General features: G+C 51.6%; 1 protein-coding gene across 2 annotated transcripts in view; it reads right to left on the reverse strand.

Moving 5' to 3' along the window:
- The window catches only part of GAS6 (growth arrest specific 6), a 48,230-nt gene that overhangs the window by 15,589 nt on the left and 5,769 nt on the right, over window positions 1-26,872 (reverse strand). For both annotated transcript variants that reach the window (XM_006102050.3, XM_014467418.2), the window contains exons 3-8: window positions 19,049-19,073; window positions 17,295-17,357; window positions 6,082-6,204; window positions 4,990-5,112; window positions 975-1,097; window positions 56-177 (exon numbers count right to left, since the gene is read on the reverse strand). In XM_006102050.3, the coding sequence (XP_006102112.2) occupies window positions 56-177; window positions 975-1,097; window positions 4,990-5,112; window positions 6,082-6,204; window positions 17,295-17,357; window positions 19,049-19,073 (579 nt within the window). The remainder of the gene's footprint in view (window positions 1-55; window positions 178-974; window positions 1,098-4,989; window positions 5,113-6,081; window positions 6,205-17,294; window positions 17,358-19,048; window positions 19,074-26,872) is intronic.

Genomic DNA, 26,872 nt, shown 5'->3' on the forward strand with positions numbered 1-26,872 from the left:
ATAGCCCAGTCAATTGAGGGCAAGGCCGAGCATCCTGGCTACAGGTGGGTGCTACCTCGCAGGTGTTCATGTCCCGAGACAGCTTGAGGCCCCCGCGTCCGTTGCAGTGGCAGGTGTAGGTCCCCGGGGAGTTGACGCAGGCCTGCTCACAGCGCCCCTCCGTACACTCGTCCACATCTGTTGGCCACAAGGGAAACGTCCTCACCTCACTTTGTGCAATCGCACATACTTGCTCTCTGATCACATCCATGGCGTGTTCACTGTGACTTGGGAGGCACTCACCTCCAAGCCCCCACTCCCAGAGGCCCCACCCTGGCCTCCCAACTCCCGCTCAGCACCAGGCCCACAGCCCCAGCGTCCGACCTGCTCTTTCCTAGGGGAGCAGTTACTGTACGAAGTGAGGGAGGATGTTAGGATAAGTGAAGCCTACCGCGCACTCCCAGGTCAGCAAACAATCTCATCTGTACGACGCTTGGCTTGAAGGTTCTGGGGCAGGTTTGTGCCATGGACAGTAATCCCTGGAGTGTGTGGGGGTCTCGAGAGTGGATCTGGGAGCTGGAGGAGGGTGCAGGGGCCGGGACCACCCTATCATCCCCCTCAAGTTTTGGGCAGCTGCCAGGGCACCAGGCAAGAAGCTGGGGAGAGAGAACATCTCTCTGAGCTCCCCGAGGACATGTCTGGGCTCAGCAGGGAAGTGAGAGCTCACAGGCCTGACCCCAAATACAGCTGGTTGAGTGGAGGCTGGAGAGAAGCCCCAGGAGCCGCAGGAGCACAGGCATGGCCTTGTGTTGTTTATCTCTGTGTCTGTGGCATGTTGGAGAAGGTGCCCAGCTGCATCAAGAAGCCCATGTGTGTGCATATGTGTGTGGTGCACACATGTGTGGTGTGCGTACATACAGTGCACATGTTTACATACGTGCAGTGCATGCATGTGTATGTATGTGTGTGGTGCCTGCAGCGGCTGGGATGGGTACCTCGGCAGGCCTTCTCCTGGGAACTGAATGCGTAGCCCTCGTCGCACAGGCAGGAGTAGGAGCCGGGCAGGTTCTTGCAGTGTGCCTCCCCGCAGGCATCCGCATCTGCACATTCATCTATGTCTGCAAAACAACCCAGAGGACCACGGCTGTGGCCAGATTGACTGGGAGGATGCAGCCGGCCTAGGCCGCCCGTGGTGAGCCAGGAATGTACTGCCGCCCTGCTGGCAGGCTGACAACAGGCCCCTGAGAGCACCCTGGTCCCAGGTTCTGCTGGTCCTGACCCTGCCCTCTTCTTCTTCCCCCTCCCCCCTTCCTGCCTGTCCCCTTCCTTCCATCCATTGGACTTTTCAGCTCTAGGCCCAGGAGCGGGGACTGAGGATGGAGGGACTTTCTGATCAGGGTCCCGACCGAAAAGGTCCATTTCAGACACTGGAGAGAACACTGCTTGGCCAGAGGTGTGCACAGAATTGTTGTTTAATTCAAATAATTGCAGCACAGGAAGGTAAAACAGCACCCCCTGGGGGCCTTTTGAGCTGCAGTCCCACCCTGCATCCCTGGAGCCCTTGCGTCCCCCTGGGCACCCTGGACTCATCTCCACCACCAGGGACAGCCTCCACGCTCCGCACACTGGGCTCTGTCTTTTGGAAATCAAACCCCAGTAATGACACATCACCAAGGCTCTGTCCTGATATTTCCACCCACTCTGCCACTGTGGCAACCCAAAACCCTGCTGTGAAAAACCCATTCCCTTCAGCAACAGAAGGGATATCTAGAAAGTGTTGGTTCTAGAAAATGTGATTATTTCAAATAACATGTGATTCCTCCTATGGCTACATAAAGCCCTGTATTACAAAGCTTCCCAACTATTCCTAATTTCTTTACAAGGATAGTTTACCAACAAACACAGGCTTTCAAACATGAACACTGTCAGACAAGCCTGTCAAACTCAAAGGCTAACACGGGCCAAATAAATGAGGCAGGCGGCCCACAGCCTGCGGCCCGCGAGTTCGACATGCTTGCTGTAAGACCTTGCTCACAGATGTAAGAATGAGCCAACACCAACAGCGCGCGTTTCCCAAGAGAAAGTGTGTAAAACAGCCGGTTCTCCTGTGTCTGTATGGATCTGTGGTGACGCTTCTGAACCTGTATTTCATTTCAGGAGCCAGGCTGGCCAACCCCACATCGGGGAGCTTAAAAACTTGGCTTCCCCTCAGCAAGTGCATGGTGGGTGCAGACTGGCACCGGCCGCCCCAGGGACATGGGCAGAGCCCCCGGGAGCGGGGAGGAGATGGCTCTTCTGGGTGAGCACCCCGTGTACACTTGCGGCTGCCCCGGCCCAGTGCTGGAGCAGCCGCCCAGCACCAAGGATGGCTGGTCGGGCAAACTCTGACCATAGCAGATACTATCCTGCTGGCCACTCCAGGATGCCCTGCACAGGATCCTCAGGCCCTAGCTGCCCCAGAGCCCCTGGAGGCCCTGCTCCACCTGGATGGCCCACCCCCAACCTTCTGACTTGGGTGGCAGGGAGGACCCGAGAGGCGGCATTTTCCCACGTTCCAGAGCTGCTGGCCTGGGACACCCTTGGGACCAGCGTCAGAGCAGCACCAGGGAAGGGCCTGGAGTGGGACTTTCTCTCCTGGCATGAGTCTGTCCTTGCCACAGCCCAGCAGCCCCAGCACTGGGCCATCTCTTCCCCACAAGAAACAGCAGATGGAACCCCGAATTCCACTGTGTCCGTCATGACCCCCAATCACCTCCCTTTCTTCTCCCAGAGCAACTGCGTTGCTGCAGAGCCTCCTTCAATGCGGCTGGTGGAGCTGGGGGCCCAGGCCACGCCCGATCCCCATCCTTGCAGCCTCCATGACCTTAGCCCCCCTCCCCTCCTTCCTCCTCAGTCCTCCTGACACTTTGCCCATTGAAGATGCCACTGCCCGACGATTAATCACAGTGTGGTGACCCAGGAAAGCTGAACGTGGGCAGGCAGGTGGACGGTGTTGGCACTGAGCACATAAAGCCCAAGCCCAAGCCCAATGTGTGCGTTGTGGCCAAGGGGCCCACAGGTGCCAACCTCCCTCTTCCCAGGGGGCCCTCATCTGCTTCTCTCCTTAGGAGAGGGGCCGGCCCACTCACCTGCCCGGCCACATGGCCTGAGGCTGCCCAGTCCCTTCTTGCAGCCAAGGAGAGATGGTGGAGAGTCCTGAGCCCTGAACTCACCAACCCAGTGCCCGTTTTTCTCATGCTTCCCAGGGAAAGTGCTTGAAACAGGGGTTCAGGGGACCTCCCACCTCCTCCTCCCCCCAGCATCCAAGGAGGACGTGATGAAAAGTGAAGTATCTTCCATGGTCCTCATTCCCCAAAGCGCCCTGTGCCTAGGTCTGGTGTCCCAAGGTCCCAAAAGAAATGGCCAAGAGAAGGGAGCTGTGTGAGGGCCAGTATCTGCAGGCACACGCTGAGACCTGGCTACCAGGTGGGGTTCCTGCCATCACACTGATCACTAATCAGTCATGGTACGGAGAGTGCCTTTCGGCCCCCTGACTCGGGCAGGTGCAGACCCCACCCTGCTGTCCTGCCCACACTCTGGGGGGAAAAGGCCACAGGATGCAGGGGTTCTCTCAGACCACTGTCTCCTCCTCAGGCTTCACAGACCTGGTGGGAGGTTGAAAGTAAACTAAAGATGTGGTCACTTGGGGTCTTTCCAGGAGGTTAAAGCAGGGCTTCCCTCTGCAGTGCACAGCGTCACTGCCTGGGGCATCTAAAGAGCCCAGTAGTGAGCCTCACCCTGGAACCTGACGATGAGCGTGGGCAACCCCAGACCCCCCACCCCACCCCCCAACCCCGTGGCTGCAGGTGCACCAGATGCAAACCCAAGTTCAAGAGCTCTGGTCTGCAGACAGGTCCTCAGGATTGGGGGACCAATGAGCGCTGTGTAAAACGCTTCTGCCCAGCAACGCAGTGTCCTCGGTTGCTCTTGGAGACAAGGACATGCCTTTCGGGTGCATGGCCGAGCCAGGGCTGGGCTTGGCGCCTGGCCAGCAGCCCTGATGGAGGCCGCTGGTCTCAGGTCGAGGAGGCAGATGGGAAGGGCAATGGGTTACTCTGTGCACTCAGGTGAGAACTGTCGTATGGATGCAGGAATGGGGGCCGCTGATGTGGACAAAAGTGGAAGCTGTTTTCCAAACCGGGAGCTCTGCCCTGGTCCTGATTCAGAGATGCGCCCTGTGGTGCCAAGCCTGCGTTGGGCCCTCAGCCTGACGCTAGCACATTGGGATCGGAAGGGGGGAGAGAGGGAGAAGCCTCCCCCGGAAAAGTGGGGTGCGGCTGCTGTGTGGCTCGTGGTGGCTCTGACCAGGCAACACCATGGGCTGCGCAGGAGCAGAGGGGATGGGCCACAGTTTGCAGTGTCCTTCGCAGGTCAGCTCAGGGTGCTGGGCCTCCGGGAGCCCCAGACTAGACTGGAAGCAGAAGGGGGAGTGGGCTGCTGAGCTCCTTCCTGCTTTACTCAGCCAGCAGGGGCCTTTCTAGGAGGAATGCTGGCAACTGGGCAGGAAGCAGGCCCTGGGGATGGGAGCGGGGTGTGTGCAGGGAGTGACACCCTGGCACTGGGGCTCCCTGCCCACAGCCCCTGTGGTGTCCTGGGCGCTTAGCTGCGCAGAAAAGCCTGCAGGCTCCGTGGCACTGGAAGGAGGCCCAGCAGCCGCACTCCCTCCGGGGCAGCGATGTCCATAGACACAGTGAATCATCCCGTCTGTGGTGCTGCCGAGATGGTGATGGGCAGCTCCCTCGGGCTGCCGGCATGCCCGGGCATGTGCTCCTTCTGCAGAAACCCTCCTCCCTCCTGCCCTCCCTTCCAGAACCAAAGAAGCAGCCACTGCCAAAGCCTCTTGCAGAGGAGCCAACGTGACTGCCAACTTCAGCAACTTGGCAATTGCAAAAGTGGAAGAGGGGAGGAGCCGCGAGGAGGGCGGGGGAGAGGAGGAGAGAGGCCGGGAAAGCGGTCGGGCCCAGGCCTTACCTTGGCAGCTCCGGCTGTCCCGGGAGAGCTCGTAGCCGCTGTAGCAGGCGCAGTGGAAGCTGCCTGGCTTGTTGTAGCATATTTGGTTGCACCCCCCGTTCTTCTGGCTGCATTCATTGACATCTGGGCACACACAGGACACAGAGGGACTGGGGAGAGCCCGGAGGTGACACACATCCGCCTCGAGCACGTGGCAGTGTCTGCATGTCTCTCTCCACTGCACCCACCCCAGGCCACGGGCAGGAGGGCATAGGGAGCTCTCCTGTGCTGTGGGTGGTGACAGTCCAGTGCCAGCTCCGTGGCCATCCGAGTGTGCATGGAACGAGGGCAGAAGGCTAAAGTGCCCAAGGGTGGATATGGCCAAGGCCCAAACGCAGTCTGGCCAAGCCCCACACAGGCTGAGCTGAGCCCTCACGGACCACCTGTGGGCAGGGCCTCCAGTTCTGCTCAGCGGCCCCAGGAGGAAACACCAGGAGGCCCTGAGGGGAGGCCCGGCTCTCCACCACAGTGAAGGGCCCACCTGTGGGGGGGGGGGGGGGTTGGTGCTTCTTTGCTGACACTGTACAACTGCAGACTCGAGGGAGAAGAAACTACTCTCATCTCGTTTAATCACTGGGGTCTGAGGCTAAGTGGGCAGCCGCTGGGCTCCCGCGCGGGGTCTTACTGCCTGTGGGGGCCCCGTCCCGTGCTCCAGCCCTGCTCTCGGAGAGGAATCCCTCTGCTCCTCCCCAGCTCTCTCAGGAGCTGACCGATGGCCTCTCCAGCTGGACAGCACCCCTGTCCCAAGAGGCAAAGCAGGGCCTCCAGCACTGTGTAAACATTCTCACTCTGGGATGACTCTGGTGAGAGGCCGGGGATGCCCTGCCCACCCATCTCTCCCTCTTCGCCCGGGAGCTGAGTGGAGGCTGGCCAGTGTGGACAGCCTGCAGGCACTTCCATGCCTCCCACTCCTGTCTCAGCCAGGACCAGCATGGCCGTGTCCCCACGTGGGGCAGGGTGGTTGGGGCAGGGAGAGGAAAAGAGGGAGGGGCCCTGCAGGGAGGTCCCAATGCCCACACCTCATCCCTTGTCTGGTGGCTGTGGTGGCCTTACCTTTGTCGCAGAGCCGTCCCGCCCAGCCGGCTTTGCACTGGCAGAAGAAGTTGCCCATGAGGTCTTGGCACACTTGGGTCCCCTCCTTACTGCAGGGGTTTGGAGAGCACTGGTCAGGCAGGTCTGGGATGAAAGGAAGGAGGAAACTGTCCTGAGCTGCTCCCAGCCAGCTGGGCGGGGTGGGGGGGGGACAGTCATGGTGGGCAGGAGCACAGCCTCTTGTTGGACCCTGGGGCACACTGGCCTCTGGCAGGAGCACTCTGAGGCAGGTCCTAGGCACTAGTGTCCTCTCCGCTGGCCCAGGCCGGCCACATAGAACCCCACCTCTGGGCAGAACTAGGGTCACAGAACAGGCTGGCCAGATCCCTGGCTGGTTCCAGGAGGGAGTAGCCACCCACACACAGGGCCAGGGTGTTGGGGTCTTGGCCCCTCAGGGAGCAAGGGAGGAGGGAGTGAGCCCCATGAGCTCGGACCTCCCAGGGAGCAGGACAACAGAGCCCTGGCTGACCCAAGGGCCCTCCAGGCAGACGTCCCCAGTGGACATCTCCACCCTCTCAGGCCAGGCCCCCTGCCCACTCACACCATGAGCCCATCCACCTTCGCCAACATTTTCTCCACTGGGCTTGGCCTCCGTGGGAGCCCCATTTCCCCTAGAAGTCTGCCTGCCCAGGATGGGGACTGCCCCAGGCCCAGGCTGCACTGGCTGCTCCCACAGTGCCCCGGGGTGGCAGTGCCCAGGCCGACGTGCCCGACCCACTTGCTTGGGAAGCCCTCTGCCTGGGATAATAGCATGTCAATCACCAGCATCATTTCCGCCTGTTTTAGGGACCGCGGCTAAGAGACTGTCCCAGCAGGGTGCCTCCCGAGGGCTCTCCACGCGAGGAGGAGCTTCTCACGAACACGGCTGAAGCTCCCACGACCTAGGCCGGCCGGGCACTTACCCCGTCCGCGTGGCGATTACACGCTCCCATGCTTCAAGCAGCGGAGATCAGAGTCCTGGGGAAGCTATGATTGCACCCAGAGCTCCAAGAATCCTCCCACGAGGCTCCTGGCCACACCAAGGTGGGCCTGGCCGGGAGAGATAAGTCCTTCTGGCCCTTTCTCTGCCATCGGCACTCAATCAGGACACCGTGGAGAGGCCGGACTCCACTGGCCCGAGGAAGGCTCATGCCTACAGACAACACGATGGCTGGGCCGTTTCTGGAGGTGGAGGAACCCGGAGCTGGCCAGGCGCAGCCGGTGGAGGAACACAGGCAGGTCCTGGGAGCAGCAGGCCCTGCATCCACCGCTGCTCACCTGTTGAGGTTTCCCAGAGACTCTCATCGAGAGCAGGTGTGTCCTGACTCAGCCCAGCCCAGGCTGTGTCCACACTGGCCTCCGGCAGCATGTCCCGTCCAGCTCAGACAGAAAGCGCCACGTGACCGTCTGCTCCTGAAAGGCCCTTTCTCTTCCCTCATGTAAAGCTGCTTTCGCCTTTGCTCCTCACAGAATCTACTGACTGTCTTTCCCTCATGACTCTACAGACATTAAACATCTCCCGGTGACTCTCTGCTATTTTCCTATTTCTCTCTCCTCCAGTTCTTATCCAGGCCCCGAACAGCACGGGGTTCATGGCTGAAGCCCAAGCTGAGGGTGGAGGCTGTCTCGTTCAGTCAGATGGGCAAGGCACCCAGACTGCCCTCCGGAAACTCGTCAGTGCCCCTGGTGCGTGGATTTTAGCTGCATTGACAACCGACAGCAAAATCGGCTTCTCAGTTTTGTTTTTAGTTAAGGGCAGCTGGGTACATTTCCCCAACAGCCCTGGAGATGTGGTCACCCAGGCCAATTGCCTGTCACAACCCCCAGGCCCAGGCAGGTGGCACACCAGGCAGCAGCAGGGCAGGTGACACCAGGGGCGTGCCACCCAGGTGCGCGGCCCAGACCGGCTACACTGACACCCTCTCTGACACTCAGCACCCACTGTCATTCACACCATGTTACTGTGTGGTTTCCAAGGGCCACACACCCATCGACAGCACGTGAATCAGGTATTATCACCTTTTTCATGTACGAAGTGAATAGCCCAGCTTAGGTAATGTGGCAGGTGAGTAGAGGATCATCTGACCCCCGGGGACCTAGGATTCAATGGTTCTTCAGCTTTTCCTCTCTGCCCCCACCCCGTCCAGATCTGCAGACACCACGCATTCCACTGCCTGGCCCCTGGGAACAGGCCCAAGCTGAAAGCACCAGGTGTCACGTACAGTTGATCTCTTCGTTCTTAAAATGACTGATGTTCCCAGCCTGACTCCAAATTTGGGGACAGCGTTCCCACCGCAGGGCTTGCTCTTGTCACCACAATGAGTCCTGGTAGACCTGCTCCCCTGCCACCAGTACAGGAAGGCAGTGGTCTCTGCGTTCCTTGCGGGACCCGGTGTGGGCCCCTGTCGCTGTGCTTTATGTTCTCAGCTGCCCACCTGGTCTGTGCACCCCGATCCTCGGGGAATCTGCATAACCTTGTCTAAAAACTGGAACCCAAGTCTCTCATTGTGTCTTTCTTGTGACCTCCCCATGGCACACCTCAAAGTGGGCTTCTTTTGCATGGTCACAACCAACACAAAACACTCGCGAGTGTAGACCGATCCATGTCTCCCAGTATTTGTGAGGCACTGCAGTTGTTTTTGGCAGGGAGCTGTAAACCCCTTCTCCCGGTAAGCAAGTAGGATCTGGGTCCAGTGATCACAGGAATTTGGTCATGGAATAGTGGGTCACCCACAGCTGCCTCAGATCCTCCCGAGGTCAGCCCTGAGGTCCCACATGCTGCATGGATGCCTTTCCAGGCTGCTGCACTCGCTGTAAAGAGGGTTATACTCTGGGGGCAGAAGGGACGAGACTGTGAGGTCAAGTCCAGCCCCAGGACTAGGGAGATGAAGGAACAGGTCTGCTTTCCTGACTTCGTCCTGATAGGAAGGGGCTCTGATGGCAGGAGGGTCAGAGACTGGAGGTAGGCGACATACCGGCCTGGCCAACACCTGAGCCCAGGCGAAGCAGCTGGTTCACCTGACGCCTCCCACAACACTCAATCCAAAGCCCAGATGGGCCCCCATAGGAGAAAAGGGTCAAGGAGGTGGTGTGGGTCTCCACTTGACATATTGGTTAAAGATTTAAAGTTAAAGGTACACACATGTACCTTTGACGTGAAGAGCTGGTTAACTTTGTCTAGAATTTGCCTAAAATGCCTAAACCCTCCTTAAAAAACAACAACTCACACAGTCCCCAGGGTTGAGAGGCCAACACCAACTTCTACTGGGGTGGGGTTTTCTAGGAGATTCCTACACAACACTCATCCCAGAATAAAATCCCTCAGAGCCCCTTCCTGCCAAGATATGTCCCTTCATCTCTCTAGTCCTTGGGCTAGACTCGACCTCACCCTCCCCATCCTTTCTGCCCCCAGAGTATAACTCTTGTTACAGCGAGTGCAGCAGCCTGGAAAGGCATCCATGCAGCATGTGGGGCCTCAGGGCTGACCTCGGGTGGATCTGAGGCAGCTGTGGGTGACCCACTACTCCATGACTAAATTCCTCTGATCGCTGGACCCAGTTTCTACTTGCTTACCGGTAGAAGGCATTACGGTTCCCTGCCCTCGCCAAAAAATGTGCAGTGAAGGAAGGAAATAATAACAATCAGAGCAGAAATAAAATCTAGCAAAAACAATACAAAAGACCAATAAAACCAAGAACTGTTTCTTTGAAAAGATAAACAAGATTGACAAACCTTTAATGGTTAACCAGACCCATCAAGAAGAGAGAGAACCCAAATAAAACCAGAAATGAATGAGGAGAAGTAACAACTGACACCAAAGAAATACAAAAGATTGCAAGAAAATATTACAAACAACTGTATGCCAACAAATTGAACAATCTGGAAGAAATGAATAAATTCCTAGAAATATCCAATTTTCCAAAACTGAATCAGGAAGATTCAGAGAATCTGAATAGATAGATTGCAACTAGTGAAATTGAAGCAGTAATAAAAAATAAAAAAACTCCCCCAAAACAAAAGTCCTGGACCAGATGGCTTCACAGGTGAATTTTACCAAACATTCAAAGAACTAAAACGTATCCTTCTCAAACTATTATAAAAAATTAAGAAGAAGGAAGTCTCCCAAGCTCATTTTACAAGACTAGAATTATCCTATTTCCAAAACCAAATAAAGACACTACAAGAAAGAAAATTATAGGCCAACCTGATGAACATATATGCTAAAATCCTCAACAAAATATTTGCAAACCAGATCCAGCAATACATTAAAAAGATCCTATACCATGATCAAGTGGGATTTATTCTGGGGATGCAAGGTTGGTACAATACCCGTATATCAATAAAAGTGATACACCACATAAAATGAAAGATAAAAAGCACATTATCATATCAATAGATGCAGACCAAGCATTTGATAAAATCCAGCACCCATTTTTGATGAAAACCCTCAAAAAATGGGAAGAGATGGAACATACTTCAACATAATAAAAGCAATATATGACAAACCCACAGCCAACATCATACTCAATGGGCAAACACTACAAGTGCTTCTCTTAAGATTGGTAACAAGACAGGAATGTCTGCTTTCACCACGCTTATTCAACATCATAGTAGAAGTCCTAACCACAGCAATCAGACAAGAAGAAGAAGAAAAAAAGGAATTGAAATTGGAAAGGAAGAAGTAAAGCTTTCATTTTTGCAGATGACATGATACAGTATATAGAGAGCCCTAAAGATTCCACCAAAAAATGACTAGAACTGACAAATGAATTCAATAAGGTAGTAGGATACAAATTAAATATCCAGAAACCAGTTGCATGTTTATACACCAACTAGAGGCCTGGTGCACGAAATGCATGCACTCGGGGGAGGGGGGGTGGTCCCTCAGCCCAGCCTGCACCCTCTCCAATCTGGGACCCCTCGGGGGATGTCTGACTGCCGGTTTAGGCCCGATCCCACAGGTCATCCCTCTCAAAATCCGGGACTGCTGGCTCCCAACCGCTCACCTGCCTGCCTGCCTGATTGCCCCTAACCGCTTCTGCCTGCCAGCCTGATCACCCCCTAACCACTCCTCTGCCAGCCTGATCGACGTCTAACTGCTCCCCTTCCAGCCCAATTGCCCCCAACTGCCCTCCCCTGTCAGCCTGGCCCCCCCAACTGCCCTCTCTCCCATGTAGGCTTGGTTGCCCTCAACTGCCCTCCCCTGCCAGGCATCTTGTGGCAGCCATCTTTGACCACACGGGCAGCCATCTTGTGTGAGGGTGTGATGGTCAATTTGCATATCACCTCTTTATTATATAGGATAATGAACTATCAGAAAAGGAAACTAGGAAAACAATCCCATTCACAATTGTTTCAAAACAGACAAAATACCTAGGAATATATTTAACCAAGGATGTAAAAGACCTATACTCAAAAAATTATAAGACACTGAAGAAAGAAAGTTAAGAGATATAAGTAAGTGGAAGCCTATACCATGTTCATGGATATGAAGAATTAACATCATTAAAATGTCCATATAATCCAAACCAATCTATAGATTCAACACATTTCCTATCAAGATATCAATGGTATACTTCACAGATCTAGACAAATATTCCAAAAATTTATATGGAATCACAAAAGACCCAGAATAGCCACAGCAATCTTGAGAAAGAAGAACAAAGTTGGAGGAATCATGATACCTGATATCAAACTATACTACATGGACAGAGAAATCAAAACAGCATAGCAATGGCATAAAAACAGACATATAGAAAAATGGAACAGAAATAAACCTATGCCTTTATAGTCAATTAATATTTGACAAAGGAAGCAAGAACATGTAATGGGATAAAGGTAGTCTATTCAATAAATGATGTTGGAAAAATTGAACAGATATGTGCACCGCCCCCCCCCCCTCCAAATAACCAGACCACCTTCTTACACCATACACAAGAATAAACTCAAAATGGATTAAAGATGTAAATGTTAGACTCAAACCATAGAAATCAAAGAAGAAATGGGACTACATCAACCTAAACAGTTTTTGCACAGCAAAGGAAACCATCAACAAAATGAAAAGACAACCCACTGAATAGGAGCATATATTTGCCAATGATAAATCTGATATACAGTTAACATCCAAAATTTATAAAGAACTTATAAAATTCAACACCAAAAAAACAAACAATCCAATTAAGAAATGGGCAAAGAAAAAAGAAATGGGCAAAGAACTTGAATACATACTTCTCCAAAGAGGACATACAGAAGGTTAATAGACATATGAAAAGATGCTCAACATCACTAATCATCAGAAAAATGCAAATGAAAACCACAATGAGATATCACCTCACGCCTGTCTGAATGGCTATCATCAATAAATCAGCAAACAACAAGTGTCGGAGAAGATGTGGAGAAAAGGAAACCCTCACGCACTGTTGGTGGGAATGAAGATTGGTGCAGCCACTACGAAAAGCAGTATGGAGTTCCCTCAAAAAATTAAAAATGGAACTGCCTTATGACCCAGTGATTCCACTTCTGGGAATATATCTGAAGAAACCCGAAACACTAATTTGAAAAAATATATACACTCCTATGTTCATTGCAGTGTTATTTACAGTAGCCAAGATCTGGAAGCAGCCCAAATGCCCATCAGTAGATGAGTGAATACTACTCAGCCGTAAAGAAGGAAACTTTATGTTTTGTGACTGCATGGATGGACCTGGAGAGTATTATACTAAGTGAAATAAGCCAGTCAGAGAAAGACAAGTACCATATGATTTCACTTACTTGTGGAATATAGTGAACAAAATTAATTAACAAAGTAAACCAGACTCATAGATACAGAGAACAGACTGATAGCTATCAGAGGGGCGTGGGGGGCTGGATGAAAAAGGTGAAGGGGTTAAGCAAAAGAAACAACAACTCATAGACAGAGACAACAGTATGGTGATTACTAGAGGGAAAGGGGGTGGAAGAAGGCAGAAGAATGTATAGGGGATTAATAGTGATGGAAGGAGACTTGACTTGGGGTGGTGAACACGCCATACGATATACAGATGATATATTATAGAATTATACACCTGAAACCTATATTACTTTATTAACCAATGCCACCTCAATAAATTCAATAAAAAAAGAAAAACAAAAACAAAGTTTATCCCCAGGACAAAAGGAAGGAGGAATGAGCATCTGAGAGCCTGACACTCAGCAGGTGCCCAGCAAACCTCTTTGGGATTGAGACAAACTTCTGCAGGCCCAAATGCATCCATTTAAGTCCCCCTCCCTGACACCCCTCCCTCTCCCCCCAGCAAGCCTGCAGAGGGTTTCTGAGTTGACAGGTGATCTGTGCCCTGACATCAGGCCTCTGAATGGAAGGAGCTGTTTAGGAGATAATGGGCTTATCTTGGCCTTGAGACGGCTGTGTTGAAGGAGAGGGAGGAAGGAGCTCCTTTGTTGCTGTGGCCTGGAATGTGAAACATCTGCTGACATCCAACAGGACCGCTTTCTCAGGTGCTTTTCACTCCCCCCAGATTGGAAGGTAATGACAAGTTATAGCCTGGACAGCATGCTTCCGTGGGGAGGCCCACTGTTCTGACCGAAGAGAAAGGGCAAAGGGATCCTCCCTCACGAGGAGAATCAGGCCTGGATCTCCTCCAGCCCGGCCTGGGCAAAGCAGAGAAACCCAGGCCTCAGAAACCGACCGCAGGCCCTCCTGCTGGAGGCACACCAACGTGCTGAGGGAATCTGTGAGCAGGGAAGGCGGAACTGTCAGTGGGAAAGTCTGCCCCAGGCCTGGGGCTTGTCTGGGATGAACACTTTGAGGCCATTTGCTTTAATTTTAACAATAATTGATAATCAAAGCACTCAGCCATAAACTGCCCATCATCACCAGATAGGACTATTTTTAGGAAGAAACAGATGAAAATTATCTATAATAATAAAGGCATAATATGCTAATTAGACCAGATGTCCTTCTGTATGTCCTACTGGAAGACCTTCCTGACGAAGCCAGGGCTGTGAGGGAAGCCCGGGTCCCGGGTGCCAGAGGGAAGCCGGTGCTGGCAGCCGGGGGAAGGAAGGCCTACTCTTGCACGAATTTCGTGCATCAGGCCTCTAGTACTGTTATAATAACCTGGTTATTATTTAACAAGAAAGGAGCAAAGGGGAGACTACATAATATAGGCATGCCATTTATACAGCTTTGCCAGGAAGCTGTAGTTAACATTCTCCAAGTCTGCTCTCTGTAGATCGCTGGAGGGACTAGACAATAGATGCATGCCCAGTAAGGTCTGGGTGACATGGGAAGATGCTTACCTGTCGGTCACACCTGGGAGCGAGTCAGTGGTCAGAACAGGCATGATGTATTCTATAACACAAGATCTGTTTATGTATGGGATGTTCATCACTGCAAGGGCGTGAAATATGAGAAATGTAACTCCAGAGAAAGGAAGGTCCCTCTTTTCTCTCTTGGGACTCCTGATTCAGGGGGCGGGCTCCCTACGTCACCCATGTCGCTCACAATCACGTAGGACCCACACAGTGGATTATAGACGGCAATTAGCCCGATGCGACGTCGGACTCAGCTCCACCGTGGACGGAAACTCTGGACACTGGCTTTGCTTTTGGCTCTGCTAGAGCCCCAGCCACACCTTTTCCAGGACTGGATTAAGGGGCCCGAGACTTTGCAAACTGAGGCATGTAACTCTACGAAAATAAAAACCACTCATTCTCCCCTGCAAGTCTTAGAAAATTCCTTTTCTCAATATATCGCAAGCACCCCATTCCCACTAGTGACGGAGAAATTCTACCCGCTCAATCCTCCAGCAATAAAAACAGTGCAAAGTTGCCTGAATTGACCTCATGTGCACTCATGCCTAGAAGGCACATCTTCGGGGCCCACAAGACAGGGTGTGCGTATTTCCATGAATGACACCCCAACTCCCTGCAGTCTTTACAGTGTCCCTCCGTAAGGACAGCCGGTGCATTTGTGCAGGGCCTCAGGCTTCAGAGACTCCTGTCATGCCCAGGAGCCATCGGAGAAGCCCAGTGCCCTGGCCCAGTGCCCGAGGAGGAGGTACTGGGTCCACAAGGAGGGAAGGGTGAGAGGCTTGCCCAGTTGGGACGAGCTGGCCAGAGAGACCAGGCATGGAGGCAGCTTCCTAAGTTTCTAGGAACTGCATTTAAAACTTCTGGCATAAACAGCAGCTGCACGAGATTTCCCCTCTAAGCATCAGTTCAGGAAACAGCTCTGAGATTCTCCCTCCTTCCTCATTTCCCAGGCTGCCCGCCACCCAGGAGGAGAGAAAGTCTCAATCCCATTAAGAAATCATCTTTGTTGTTCAAACAATTTAAGTCACTTTAATGCCATGAAATCTCTCACATAGGAACAAAGTAGCCCAGGATTGCGGTGGCCCTTCTCTGAGCGAAACCCCAGCGCTTTCACATAAATGGTGTTGGACCAAGGGGGCTGCTATCTGGGAAAATATGAACACATCCAGACCCCTCCCTCCTCGGGAGAAATTCCAGGCGGATCATACAGTTAAACATAAAACTTAGATAACTTTTGTTATAACCTCAAAAAACGGGCAATTTAAAACCCAGGAACTAAAACAGCCTAATGAATTTGAGTACATTATTATAAAATATGAAATTGGTTTAACAAATGGACAGAAAAGTGCTAACTAAAAACAACAAGCCAAAATGACACAAAGCTGACCTGCTCCCACGCCTGCCTCAGGCCCAGTGAGGTCATGGATGACCCCGGGGAGGCTGATGTCATGGCTTGACCCTGAGGGGAGAGGCTTGCTCCAGGTCTCCCTCCATGCATGGCCATGGGTTTTGGCCCCTCTGAGTTAACAGGTGCTTCTTCCCAGGGGGAGAAGGGATTCTGGGTCACACGGCCCTCCCACCCTCTGAGCTCCTGACAGCCAGATACTACGAGCAGCTCGGAGTCTGGCCAACCTTCTAGGCTATCCCTGCAATGGCAGGTCTGACACCAAGTACAGGGCGAGTCCTGCTACGTTGCGCCTGGCTGTGCCCTTCGAAGCTCAGTTTTCCTCACCTGTAGGACAGGTGCAGTAAACATGCCAACACCACGGGCTGTACTTTGAAACTCTCAGACCTAGGAAGGCCCTGAGTCAGGCTCAGCAGAGGTGGTTACAAGTTCTATGAGTGGGTTAAAATTCATGCAACAAGAGTATCCTTTTTACAGTATGATAACAATAATAAAAAGAAGCATTATGGCCCAAGTAAAAAATGTTGCTACCTTTGGTACAAATGGCAAATTTGCAGAAATCTAATCAAGAGCTCCTATAAATTGAGAGAAATAGGTCAAGAATGTGAACAAATTGTTCACAGGAGAAATACAAGGCCTTAAACACATGAAGGTCAGCTTCACCCATTAGTAAGAAAAACATAAACGGAAATGACTGAATAAAATATAAAATAAAGTGTCATTTTTCACCACTTATATTGGAGAAGATAAAAAAGTTTAAAAAAATACATTAGACTGTTGAAGATGTGGGGGATGGGCGCTCCTGCTCACCCTCTGCTGAGGGGGTAATTAGGGTCAGATCTTCATCAAGAGGAAAAATAAATATAGGTTTCATTCTGCAATTCCATTCCTGGGAATTTATTCTGCAGATATACTTAGATGTGTGAGAGGTGACAAAGGCACAAGGATGTCATTCTGGTTTAGTTCATAGTAACAAAAATACTGGAAATAGCTAACAAGTCCACCAATACACATTGGTTAAATTATGCCCCTCACCCATGGCCAATGTTGACAGCGGGCAGCTCTGTATGTACTGATATGGGAGGTATCCACCGTATCTGGTGGCAAAAGTGGGGTCAGATCATGTGTGGGGGAGCTACCCTCGACACTGCTCGTATCATGTATTCTTAGACCTGGTAACGTGGTGGCCTCTGGGAAAGAGAACTCCCAGGTTCACTAGGAGGCAGGGCCAGGGATGTGCCTTCTCTTTACACCCTCGGGAAAGGTTTACGTTTCGTACCCTGTGCGCTTCTTGCTGATTCAAAACCAAAACATACTTGCTTGAACAAGACAGTTCATTGAAAAGGGAGACCTCAGGCAGGTGCGATAGCCCCTTCAGATAATGGAAATATTCAAGACCCCCCCGAAAACCACAACAAAGCTTACAGTTACCCAAACTCACAGGGCTCTGAGGAAGACAGGAAGGAGACGGACTTACTTTGAACGCATTGAACAAAGTCTGGGTTTTTTGAGTACGGAGATCCATGTTTACTAATGCACGCTGCAAGAGAGAAACGGGTGGCGTGTCACTCTTCAGGCAGGAGGCGAAACAGGCTTTAGAGACAATACCACAGCCTCTTGGGACCTCTGGGAGAGCAGACTATTCACGCTGACCTGAGTGCTCCAGTCCGCCAGCAATAACGCCGTTTAGCTTTTGTTAATACACTTTAACAAATGAAAGTGCCTCCACCGAGGGGCAGACTGTGCACACCGTCCGCAGCTCCTCCAGTGGCCCCCTCTGCTCGTGTACGGAAGAATCACTAAGCACATCCAGTAAGTTTTCTGGTCGTAGTCAGAGAGCTAAACTTCCATTTCAAATGGACCTTACTGTGAAAGTCAAGCTGTCTGAGGTGCTGTATGCCAGTGGTTCTCAACCTTCTGGCCCTTTAAGTACAGTTCCTCATGTTGTGACCCAACCATAAAATTATTTTCGTTGCTACTTCATAACTGTAATGTTGCTACTGTTATGAATCGTAATGTAAATATCTGATATGCAGGATGGTCTTAGGCGACCCCTGTGAAAGGGTCGTTCGACCGCCAAAGGGGTCGCGACCCACAGGTTGAGAACCGCTGCGTATGCAGACTGACACTGGCCGTTCCGCATGGGCATGGGGATGGGGAGGGGAGGCTTGGCCTCTTGAGCACATACATTCTGGGATGATAGGAAGCTTGAAGTTGTGCAGAATGGGTGTTGAACCAATTCATCGGGTCCTTCCACAGGTCCCTGCTACTTCTCCATGCCTAAGGGAACACTGGCCCGGCAACAGGTGGCCCCTAAAGGGTGGGCTCATGGGATAACTGGTCATCCTTTGCCTCAGGAAACAAACCTCACATACCCAGGAGCGAGGCCAGCAGAGACCAACAGAGCGCCCAGAGGCAGGCGGGTTCCCGGGCTTTTCAGGGCCAGTCACCGGTCCATTCGGCCTGTTGCCAGATACGGACCCAGAGAAGGTACCTCTAGGAGAATGTAAGGCCAATGGAACATTTACCCACATGGACTTTACAAAATTAACAAGGAAGACCTGGAATACATTTCTCTCATTGTAAGTGATATGCATCCCAGACCATCTTAAAACAGTATTCGTTGAAGGAGCAGTTCTCAGGGGAACCCAGGGCCCTCTGGGTGGTTGGGGAGGTCAATGTCATCGTCCTGATAGGACTCAGTTGTCGTTTGCCCTTTACTCTCACTCTCCCCGCAGCGTACAGTAGAGCCACCCTCACACAATGACATCACTGCTCAGTGGCCAAGCGTGTTTGCTTGTACATCCCTGTCATTCAAATGAAATAGAAACGTTCTTTAATGTTCTCAGTTTTAATTACCAGCCACGTGAATAAAAGCTCTTTGGCATCCTCAGAAATGTCAGAAATGCAGAGTCCTGAGATCAAAAAGTCTGAGAATTACTGAATCGGTCATATCCCCAAATAATAAGCTAAACTTGGACTCAGAGCAGAAAAGAGGTTTGCAAATAATGGCATTGGATTGAGGTTAACACGGATCATTATGGTACAAAAGACACAAGTGTTTTGACCTACGTGCTCTGGATAGTTTCAAACTCTCTGTATAATTAAGCGATCTTCCCTCCAGGACTAACTTGGTAAATGAGGTTTTGACCCCTTGTTTCTCTGACATGTAACGACTATCCCCCAACTATGCCTTTATGACAACTAAAGGAAGCAGTGATTTAAACTTACCTAAGTATCTGGGATAAAAGTATTCCTGCGGAAAAAGAAAAAGGGCAACAGTTTACTGGCACAATATGAGGCTTCCTACACAGCACAGTCCCCAGTTGGTTCATCGGACCTCGCCTTTCTCCCCCAGTAGATAGAAATGGACTCTCGGGGAGCAGGTGTCTGAGGAGAGCGGAGAATTTCTCCACAGATGGCTCAGTGACAGGGCCAGCAGAGCGAGCACCACCCAGAAAGCCACTTCCTGCCTGGAGGCACGAGGGAAGTGAGAGGGGACAGCCCAGGCGGCTTCTGCAGAACCGTGAACGTGGTTAGACTTTCTGTAACCAGCAACAGCGATGCCCTTTGTGGCGACTTTGAAGGCGCCACTCAAAGTGTCTCAGAGGACGAGAAATAATGCAAGTAAAGGCCAGGTCTTAGACCCTTGTGGATGGAGGGGTCCTCACAGACACGTGGAGACCTTGTGTGACTATCCACACGTAGGCACTGATGTGCCTTGACTGTGTTTGTAAACCACAGTGGTGCTGGGTGAGTTATGGAGGGCATAAGCGAGGAGTCTTCTGTCCATAAATGCAAGCTAAAGACTTCTGCACTGCACAGGGGACTGTCAAAGACGAGAACCACCCGCCCTACCTCGGCGAGCAGCAGGGACCTGCTGGGAAGCCCTTCAGGCTGTGGCTGGTTAAAGCAGCCCCATCACGTCCACTCTGATCTCCCCCTTTGGGCCAGTCATGGGACAGTTAGGCCCTAATTACCCACCGTCATGGAACCAAGCGGCTGACTAAGCAACGTCAGCCACTAGATGTTGGGTGTCAACTGCATGCTGGTGACATTCCACATTTTTACACTATTTTGTTTGATTCTCACAACCACGTCCAAGGAAGGTCTTTTGTATTAACCCATTATCACAGACGAGGACACTGAGGCTCCATGGGGGTGGTGGAGTGTGACTGAGGTCATGAAGCTAGAAAGGGCTCCCAGTGGCACACTGCATCCCGGGAGAGCGTGGACGGGAGCGGGTGCGTGGCATTTGAAGAGTGATAGGCAGAGGTGCCCCCAGGGCCACCCACACAGGGCGCTGCTCTTCCACAGATTTGCCAGCTTCATACACTGGTCTTGGCAAGCCTCGTCTGTCACTTTCACTCGAATGTGTGGCCAGAGCTCCCTCCTTGCTGTTTGTGAAAGAGGCAGGCTGGGTGGTACCACGTGAGGGCAATGAGAGTTCTTAGACTGGGTGGAGCTGGGAACGCTTTGCTAAGATGCACACAGATGAGATTTTAGAAAGTCATGTTCTAGTAAAGGTGTGATTTTAAAAACCAAAACTCTTAAACCCATTACAGGAAAGGTAATAGAGCAAGTTTGCTATTTCAGCTTGTGTGACAGTCGCAAAGATAACGTTCAGTGACAAAGAGGCCAGGTTTGGAGGTCGGAGCTACGAAGGCAGGAGAGATTGCCCCTCTTTGCCAGCATTCAGAGGACCCTGGCATGCCTGCTTTCACTTCCTTCTCTTGCTTTGGGTCAGGGATTGGCCAACTGCCGAGCACAGGAAAGGAGGCCAGGCCAGGTGCGCGCTGGTGAAACCTCTCGGACCAGAGGGTGGAGGAGGCTTGCTGCCTCCTTCATGGGGTGCAAGCAGGCCCGTGAAGTCTTTCTGGGTTTAGAGGGAGAACAAAGGCCGCAGAGCTTTGTCACAAACAGAAAGGTGTTGGCTCCGAAAGAGAAGACTTAGAATGAATGCAAAAAGTGTGCACTCCGGCTTAGGAAACTGATCATTAGGTTAAGAAAGAATGGAAAACAATGAACAACTCTGAGCAAAGTAACCTCATTACACATAAACATTTACATGATCACAACTTCCCGGGAAGGTGTATCATATTGTTCAAAATCGTGCTTAGTTTATAGTTATGTGTTGCATGCTTTAATAACGAGTTCTAATGTTGTGAAAACAACACATTATTAATAGAAAAACCGTGCTCACTGCTCCTCACTGAACCACACCTAATGGGAATGTGGTTACTGAAACCACAGGGTCATAAAACCGGGTGACAATTTATCCTAATTCGTGTGTTAGATTTATTTGGGGTGGGGGAGGGCTGTAAACCATGTGCTAATTTGCCTGGTAATCTAGGAAAGAGAGAGGGTTAACCCCGAATAAAAGCAAAGCTGACACAAATACACAGAAAACGTGCTGCACACTCTCCCCGGAGAAAGAGACATTCCCATTTGTCCTTCCACATCCTGACAGAAGAGGAGGGCTATGAAAATCGTCCTCCCCTTTGTTCTGTGAATAAAGGCACCAGACACAGCACACAGAGCCGGCCCCACCTGCAGCACAAGTTGGTCAGGGCGTAAACCCTGGCCTAGGGCCCGGGAGCTGCGTTGGCTCGATGAGCAGAGGCACAGCCCGTCACTGACCTGGAGTCGGCTGCAGCTCTGCAGGGCCTGTGCGGCCTGCAGTCCCCGGCTCCAGGCACCCTCCTCCTCCACGGTCATCCCCTTGTGCCCGACACACCCGGTGGGGCAGGGAGAGGGGCCTAAACCAGCAGGGAGCTCGGGAGTGGATGCAGCCCACTGGAAAGCCAAGGTCTCCAAGTTCCTTTTCATAGCCAGTGTTAGGACAAAACTGAAACACGTGTAACCAAGGTGAGTTGACTCATGCTCTTCTGGATGCTCAGGGCTCTGGTATGAGCAGAAGCTCTTGGGCGTGTGAAAACTTTGGTCCCCTCCCTGAACCCCAGGGACCATGTTCGCTGCACTCTGTACCTGCCCACAGCATGTCCCTCTGCACTGTGCACATACGCTCTCATGTGCTATGGGCACCCGGCAACTGCAAGGAGGCCTGAGTGGAGGCCCGGGCTCCACTCCAGCCATGCCTGGGCCCCCAACAATGAGGGCTGCAGCCCTCCCCTCATTGCCAGCTGCAGGTTGAAAGGTGACTGCACAGGCCCAGTGTGGGACACCAAGGGATGGAGGGGAGGGCTGGTCCCTCCACCAAGTATTGCGTTAAAAGGTACAGCAGATTGTGTGAGTGTAGCTGGAAAGACCTGTGTTGAGAGGTGGGTTGTGCAAAAACTCTCAGGCACGGCTAATTAGTGTCTATCACCAGGCTTGGAAATATTCACAGGAATTAACCTCATAAAAGAGGCCCTAACCGGCTTGGCTCAGTGGATGGAGCGTCAGCCTGCGGACTGAAGGGTCCCAGGTTCAATTCCGGTCAAGGGCATGTACCTTGGTTGCAGGCACATCCCCAGTAGATGGTGTGCAGGAGACAGCTGATTGATGTTTCTCTCTCATCGATGTTTCTAACTCTCTATCCCTCTCCCTTCCTCTGTAAAAAAATCAATAAAATATATATATCTTTTTTAAAAAGAGGTTTGTTCCCAACTACCTTTTCCCCATAGCAGAGATGCCCAATTCTCCTTCCATCCTTAGTAATAGGACTTTGGGTTTATTTCAGAGCTGCACTGCACTCAGCCAGCTACACTACATTCCCAGCTTCTCTTGCAAGGAGGGGTGGCCTTGTGACTAAATTCTAGCCAATAAGATGTGAGCACAAGGTGAAACTGAGTGAAGAGAGTTGGGGGAGGGGAGCTTTGCTTCTCCACCTTCCTTGCTACAGTGCAGATGTGATGTCTGGTGCTCCAGCATCTTTGGCAGGCGTGTGAGGAGGCCTTGAAGACAAAAGCCACGCACCAGTACAGTGGAGCACAAACAGGTCACGTGAGTCTGTGGGCGCTACTGAGCAGCACGACTCAGCCTTCCTCCCGCCTTGTGCACGAGAAATACACTTCTATCTCCTTGTTTACATTTTTCAAATGTAAGCAGCAAAAAATATCAGGCTAGCTGGATTGGACAGATCAGTGCCAACAGAACTGTAATCACCCGCAAAGTGAAATTATAAATCTACCAAGGGTCAAGATCTCATGAGGTCATGAGAACGTCTGGGAGCCACCCAGTGCAGAGGCATTGACAAGTCAGGGTGTAGGCCAAAAGAAGGAGACGTCTGCGAGTGTCATAGAATGGCTGCTTCCAAGAGAATAACCTGATGATTAAGAATATGGACAAAGCCATCACACATTTTTTTTTTGTTAGCAAAAATATCTCCATTTATGGTCAGAAGAAACCTTCTAAAAATCATGGTTTTCGGAAAAACCGTGCCTGGCTCCCTCCCCAGATTCTTACTTCCATCTTCCTTTGTTCTAAAAATTTAGTGCCTAATTGCATTTGTACTCTGACTTTTATAGAGTATGAGATGGACCAAATTTGTTTCTATATTTTACAGTTTCATTTCCCAAGACTGATTTGTATACTTACTGTGTAATGTGATGTGTTTTAACTGGAGTCACTTTCAAAGACCTCTCTTCCTGTACTCATGTGCTCTCCTGGCAAAGGCCTCTCTCGCTTTGCACAGCGCTGGCTGATCATCAACAGCTTTGCTCAGCAAACTCCTTGGTTCTCAAGGCCAAACGCAGCAATGTCACTCACTGAGTGAGGAAGATGTGCTGACAGGAAGGAGCAGGAAGCAGCTAGCCCTCGCGGGTCTCGGGCGTGGTGGTGGACCCTGCCTGCTAGGCCGGCCACCTTCTTATTGGGCAAACGAGATTCACAGGGGCGAACCAACGGAACTTTATTCAAATTATGTCTATACTATCCTCACATGTGGAAGAAGGCAGAGAGAGAACCAGAAATGGCAGCTGTGAAGGTGGAGGAGGGGCTGCCAGCCAGGGAATGTGGCCCCTCTAGACGCTGAAAGGTGAGTGAGGATGGATTCTCCCCCAGGAACCTCTAGGAGGAAGCAGCCGTGGGACACCTTGGTTTTAGCCCCGGGGACCCATCCCGACTTCGGACCTCCAGAGCTGTGAGTTTATGCTGATTGGCCACAGCCCCAGCGAGGAAGCAGTGTACTCCCTTTGCTTATGTCATCCTCACCGAGTCACATAAGGCAGCCGCTCCCGTCTCCAGCGACAGGTGGCCGCTGGAACTTGGAGAGCTCCAGCCGTTGCCCTGGCTGCACAGCCCCTGGGCTGAGATTTGAGCGCTGTCCATCTGCTGGAATCAAAGACCACACCCCGAGGGCCCCAAGCAGGGTGCCTGTGGGTAGAATACACACAGCCAGGAGCGTGGCTGGAGCAGAGAAACAGGGAGGGAAATCCGTCTGTTTTGGACATGGAAGAGGCCTGGTGATCTCGGGTGCTGGAGAGGGCGCGCTGCCTTGACAAGCCCGGTGAGAGAGTTGGGCTTGATCCCAAAACATTCAGGGGAGCGGCTGTGCCCGGTTGTTTGGGGGTGTGAATGGGCGCAGACAGGCCAGTGGGGAGCTTTACAGACGGGAGGGAATGTCAGCCTGTCCACCATGGCCGAGGGCGGTCAGGGAGGCGATAAGCAGGAGACATGCCCCGGGAGGAGGCCTCAGGACGAGGCCGCTGGTTACAGGCAGTGGTGGGAGGGGATGGAGAGCAGAGGGGACTTGAGACTTTTACCCAAGGCCTGAGAGGCTGAGCAGCATGGACCAAAATGGGGAAGGAGGAAAGAAGCCAGTGGGAGGGAGGGAGGGAGAGATGAGAAGCGGAAAAGAGGAGAGTGTGGTGGGAAGCACCGCTGGCACCCACCCACAGCTTACAGGCTTAACGGTGGCGGGAGGAGAGCCCATGACCACCTCCCCTCCTCCTTCCCCCCTTGGATGGCACAGTTCTCCCTGCTTTAGGGAAACCGGGCAGGTACTAAGGAATACACACCCACATCACAAATGCAAAATTGTACTTCTCTTTTTATGTTTTCTTTGGGAAAAACAAAATGATGCATTTTCCCATCATGTAAACTAGAAAAAAATACTTACCAGAGTACAGGATTAACAACTTAGTAGTTTAAAGCAATATTTGGGGCAAAGGTATTTTTCTCTAGAAGTCACTATCTAGCCCAGGGGTAGGCAAACTTTTTGACTCGAGGGTCACAATGGGTTCTTAAACTGGACCGGAGGGCCGGAACAAAAGCATGGATGGAGTGTTTGTGTGAACTAATATAAATTCAAAGTAAACATCATTACATAAAAGGGTAAAGTCTTTTTTTTTTTTTCGTTTTATTCATTTCAAACGGGCCGGATCTGGCCCGCGGGCCGTAGTTTGCCCACCGGTTGTATAGACAATTCTTTGGACCCACGCTCTGAAGGTCTCTATCACTTCAGCATTTGCATGTTAAACTTGGAGTTGGGGGACCTGAGTTTCCATCTGAGTCCTCCCACTAACTTGACAAGTCCTGAGCTAACTTGGACAAGTCCCTTAATAGATTCTTGGGCCCCCGTTTCACGGGAGTGCTTAAAACGAGATGATGCCCAAGACTCTCATCTGCCATAAACATTATTGCAAAATTCTTGTTTGTTCCTAGCTTATGAAAGGGAAATTTATGAGCACCTGGGTGCCTCTCTGGGTCCATGCTAAATCACAGCGTGCATGTGGTAAGCGTGACGTGGACAAGGATAACTCGGAGAATGCATCTGGTGATTACGGCTGTAGCAAGCACGCAGGCAACAGATTCCTACATCACAAACGGTGGATTTGCCTTTGAAGTTGAGGCGTTTGCTATCCAATGAGGCAGGAAGGAAGCACAAACCCACATGCCTATGTCAGCCCCTGGACAACTGCCAACAGGACCCTCCTAAATAGCCTTCCATTCCTTTCTGAAGCGTCGTGCTAAAGAAATGTGTGTCCACAGCAGAGGGTTCCAGGCAGGCTGCACCTGCAGCCGCCAGTCACCCAGCCATCCCAGGCAGATGGCCCCAGCCCGCCCCAGGGAGGCCCTGGGCCGCTGAGTGTGAGGCTGCAGCAGTGACCAGGGCACCCCGCCCAGGATCTGGCAGAGCCCAGCCGTGTGATTTCCAAGGAGCCCAACATTCCAAGAAGAGATCTTTGAAAAACTGGGTCTAGATGGCAGGCTTTAGAGACCAATGTTGGGAAAATGTATTTTATTATCATGGGCACTAACACCAGAAAGAAACAAATTTCAGCTGCAATTTAAAAAAACAAGCCCAAAGAAAACAAGTATGGTATTAAAAAGTATGACAGTGCTATGTTACTATCTCTCGGGATTATTACATTTTGAATCCCTGCAATCAGTCCAAGCAGAACTGTGCCTTTGTCAGAGGGAGATAAAGGACTGATGTCCTTCTGAACTTCTTCCACTTCCAACTCCCCTTTAAAAATTAATTCAAAGCTTTTAATGAACGACTGTGTCAGGGTCAAATGTACAAGGCATATGCACCAGGTGTGCAATGAAATCACTGGCCTATAATAACCACTGAAGAGGCAGAGTATTTCCAACATCAAATACGAACCCTTAACCCACAACGACTCTGTGCATTACAGAAACAGCTCCCAGTCTGACCTTAGAAAAACCAGGGGAAACGAAGCGTGAAGGAGTTGGGACACCTGCCAATGGTGCTGGAGACTGTTCACCTGGGAGGTGTTTGAAATGTCCTGGCCCAGCCCCTTGGAATTTCAAGAAACAGGCCATCAGCATCAGTTTCTTAAAAGGGCGTTTTGTTCCTAAATAACAAAGGCAGACGTTCAGTGTTTTTTGAAATGTCTTTAATTGGTTTTCCGCAGATGTTGAGCCCATTGGCGAGGATGAGGTGTAATTTATGGGCCTGGCCTGTTATTACGCTGGAGAGCCTGGCGCTAAGTCCCTGCAGACTCCTAGGATTAAAACAAACATATAGGTAGGCACAGGGACAGCAGAAGGCGACTGGGGGGAGCCAGGCAGGGTTTGTATCTCGCTCAAGACCCACCCCCAGACAGTGGCAGCCTGGGTGCCGGGACCTGTGGGTGCCAGCTCGGG

This window comes from Myotis lucifugus, unplaced genomic scaffold (genome assembly GCF_000147115.1).
Source record: "Myotis lucifugus unplaced genomic scaffold, Myoluc2.0 scaffold_395, whole genome shotgun sequence".
Lineage (NCBI taxonomy): Eukaryota > Metazoa > Chordata > Mammalia > Chiroptera > Vespertilionidae > Myotis > Myotis lucifugus.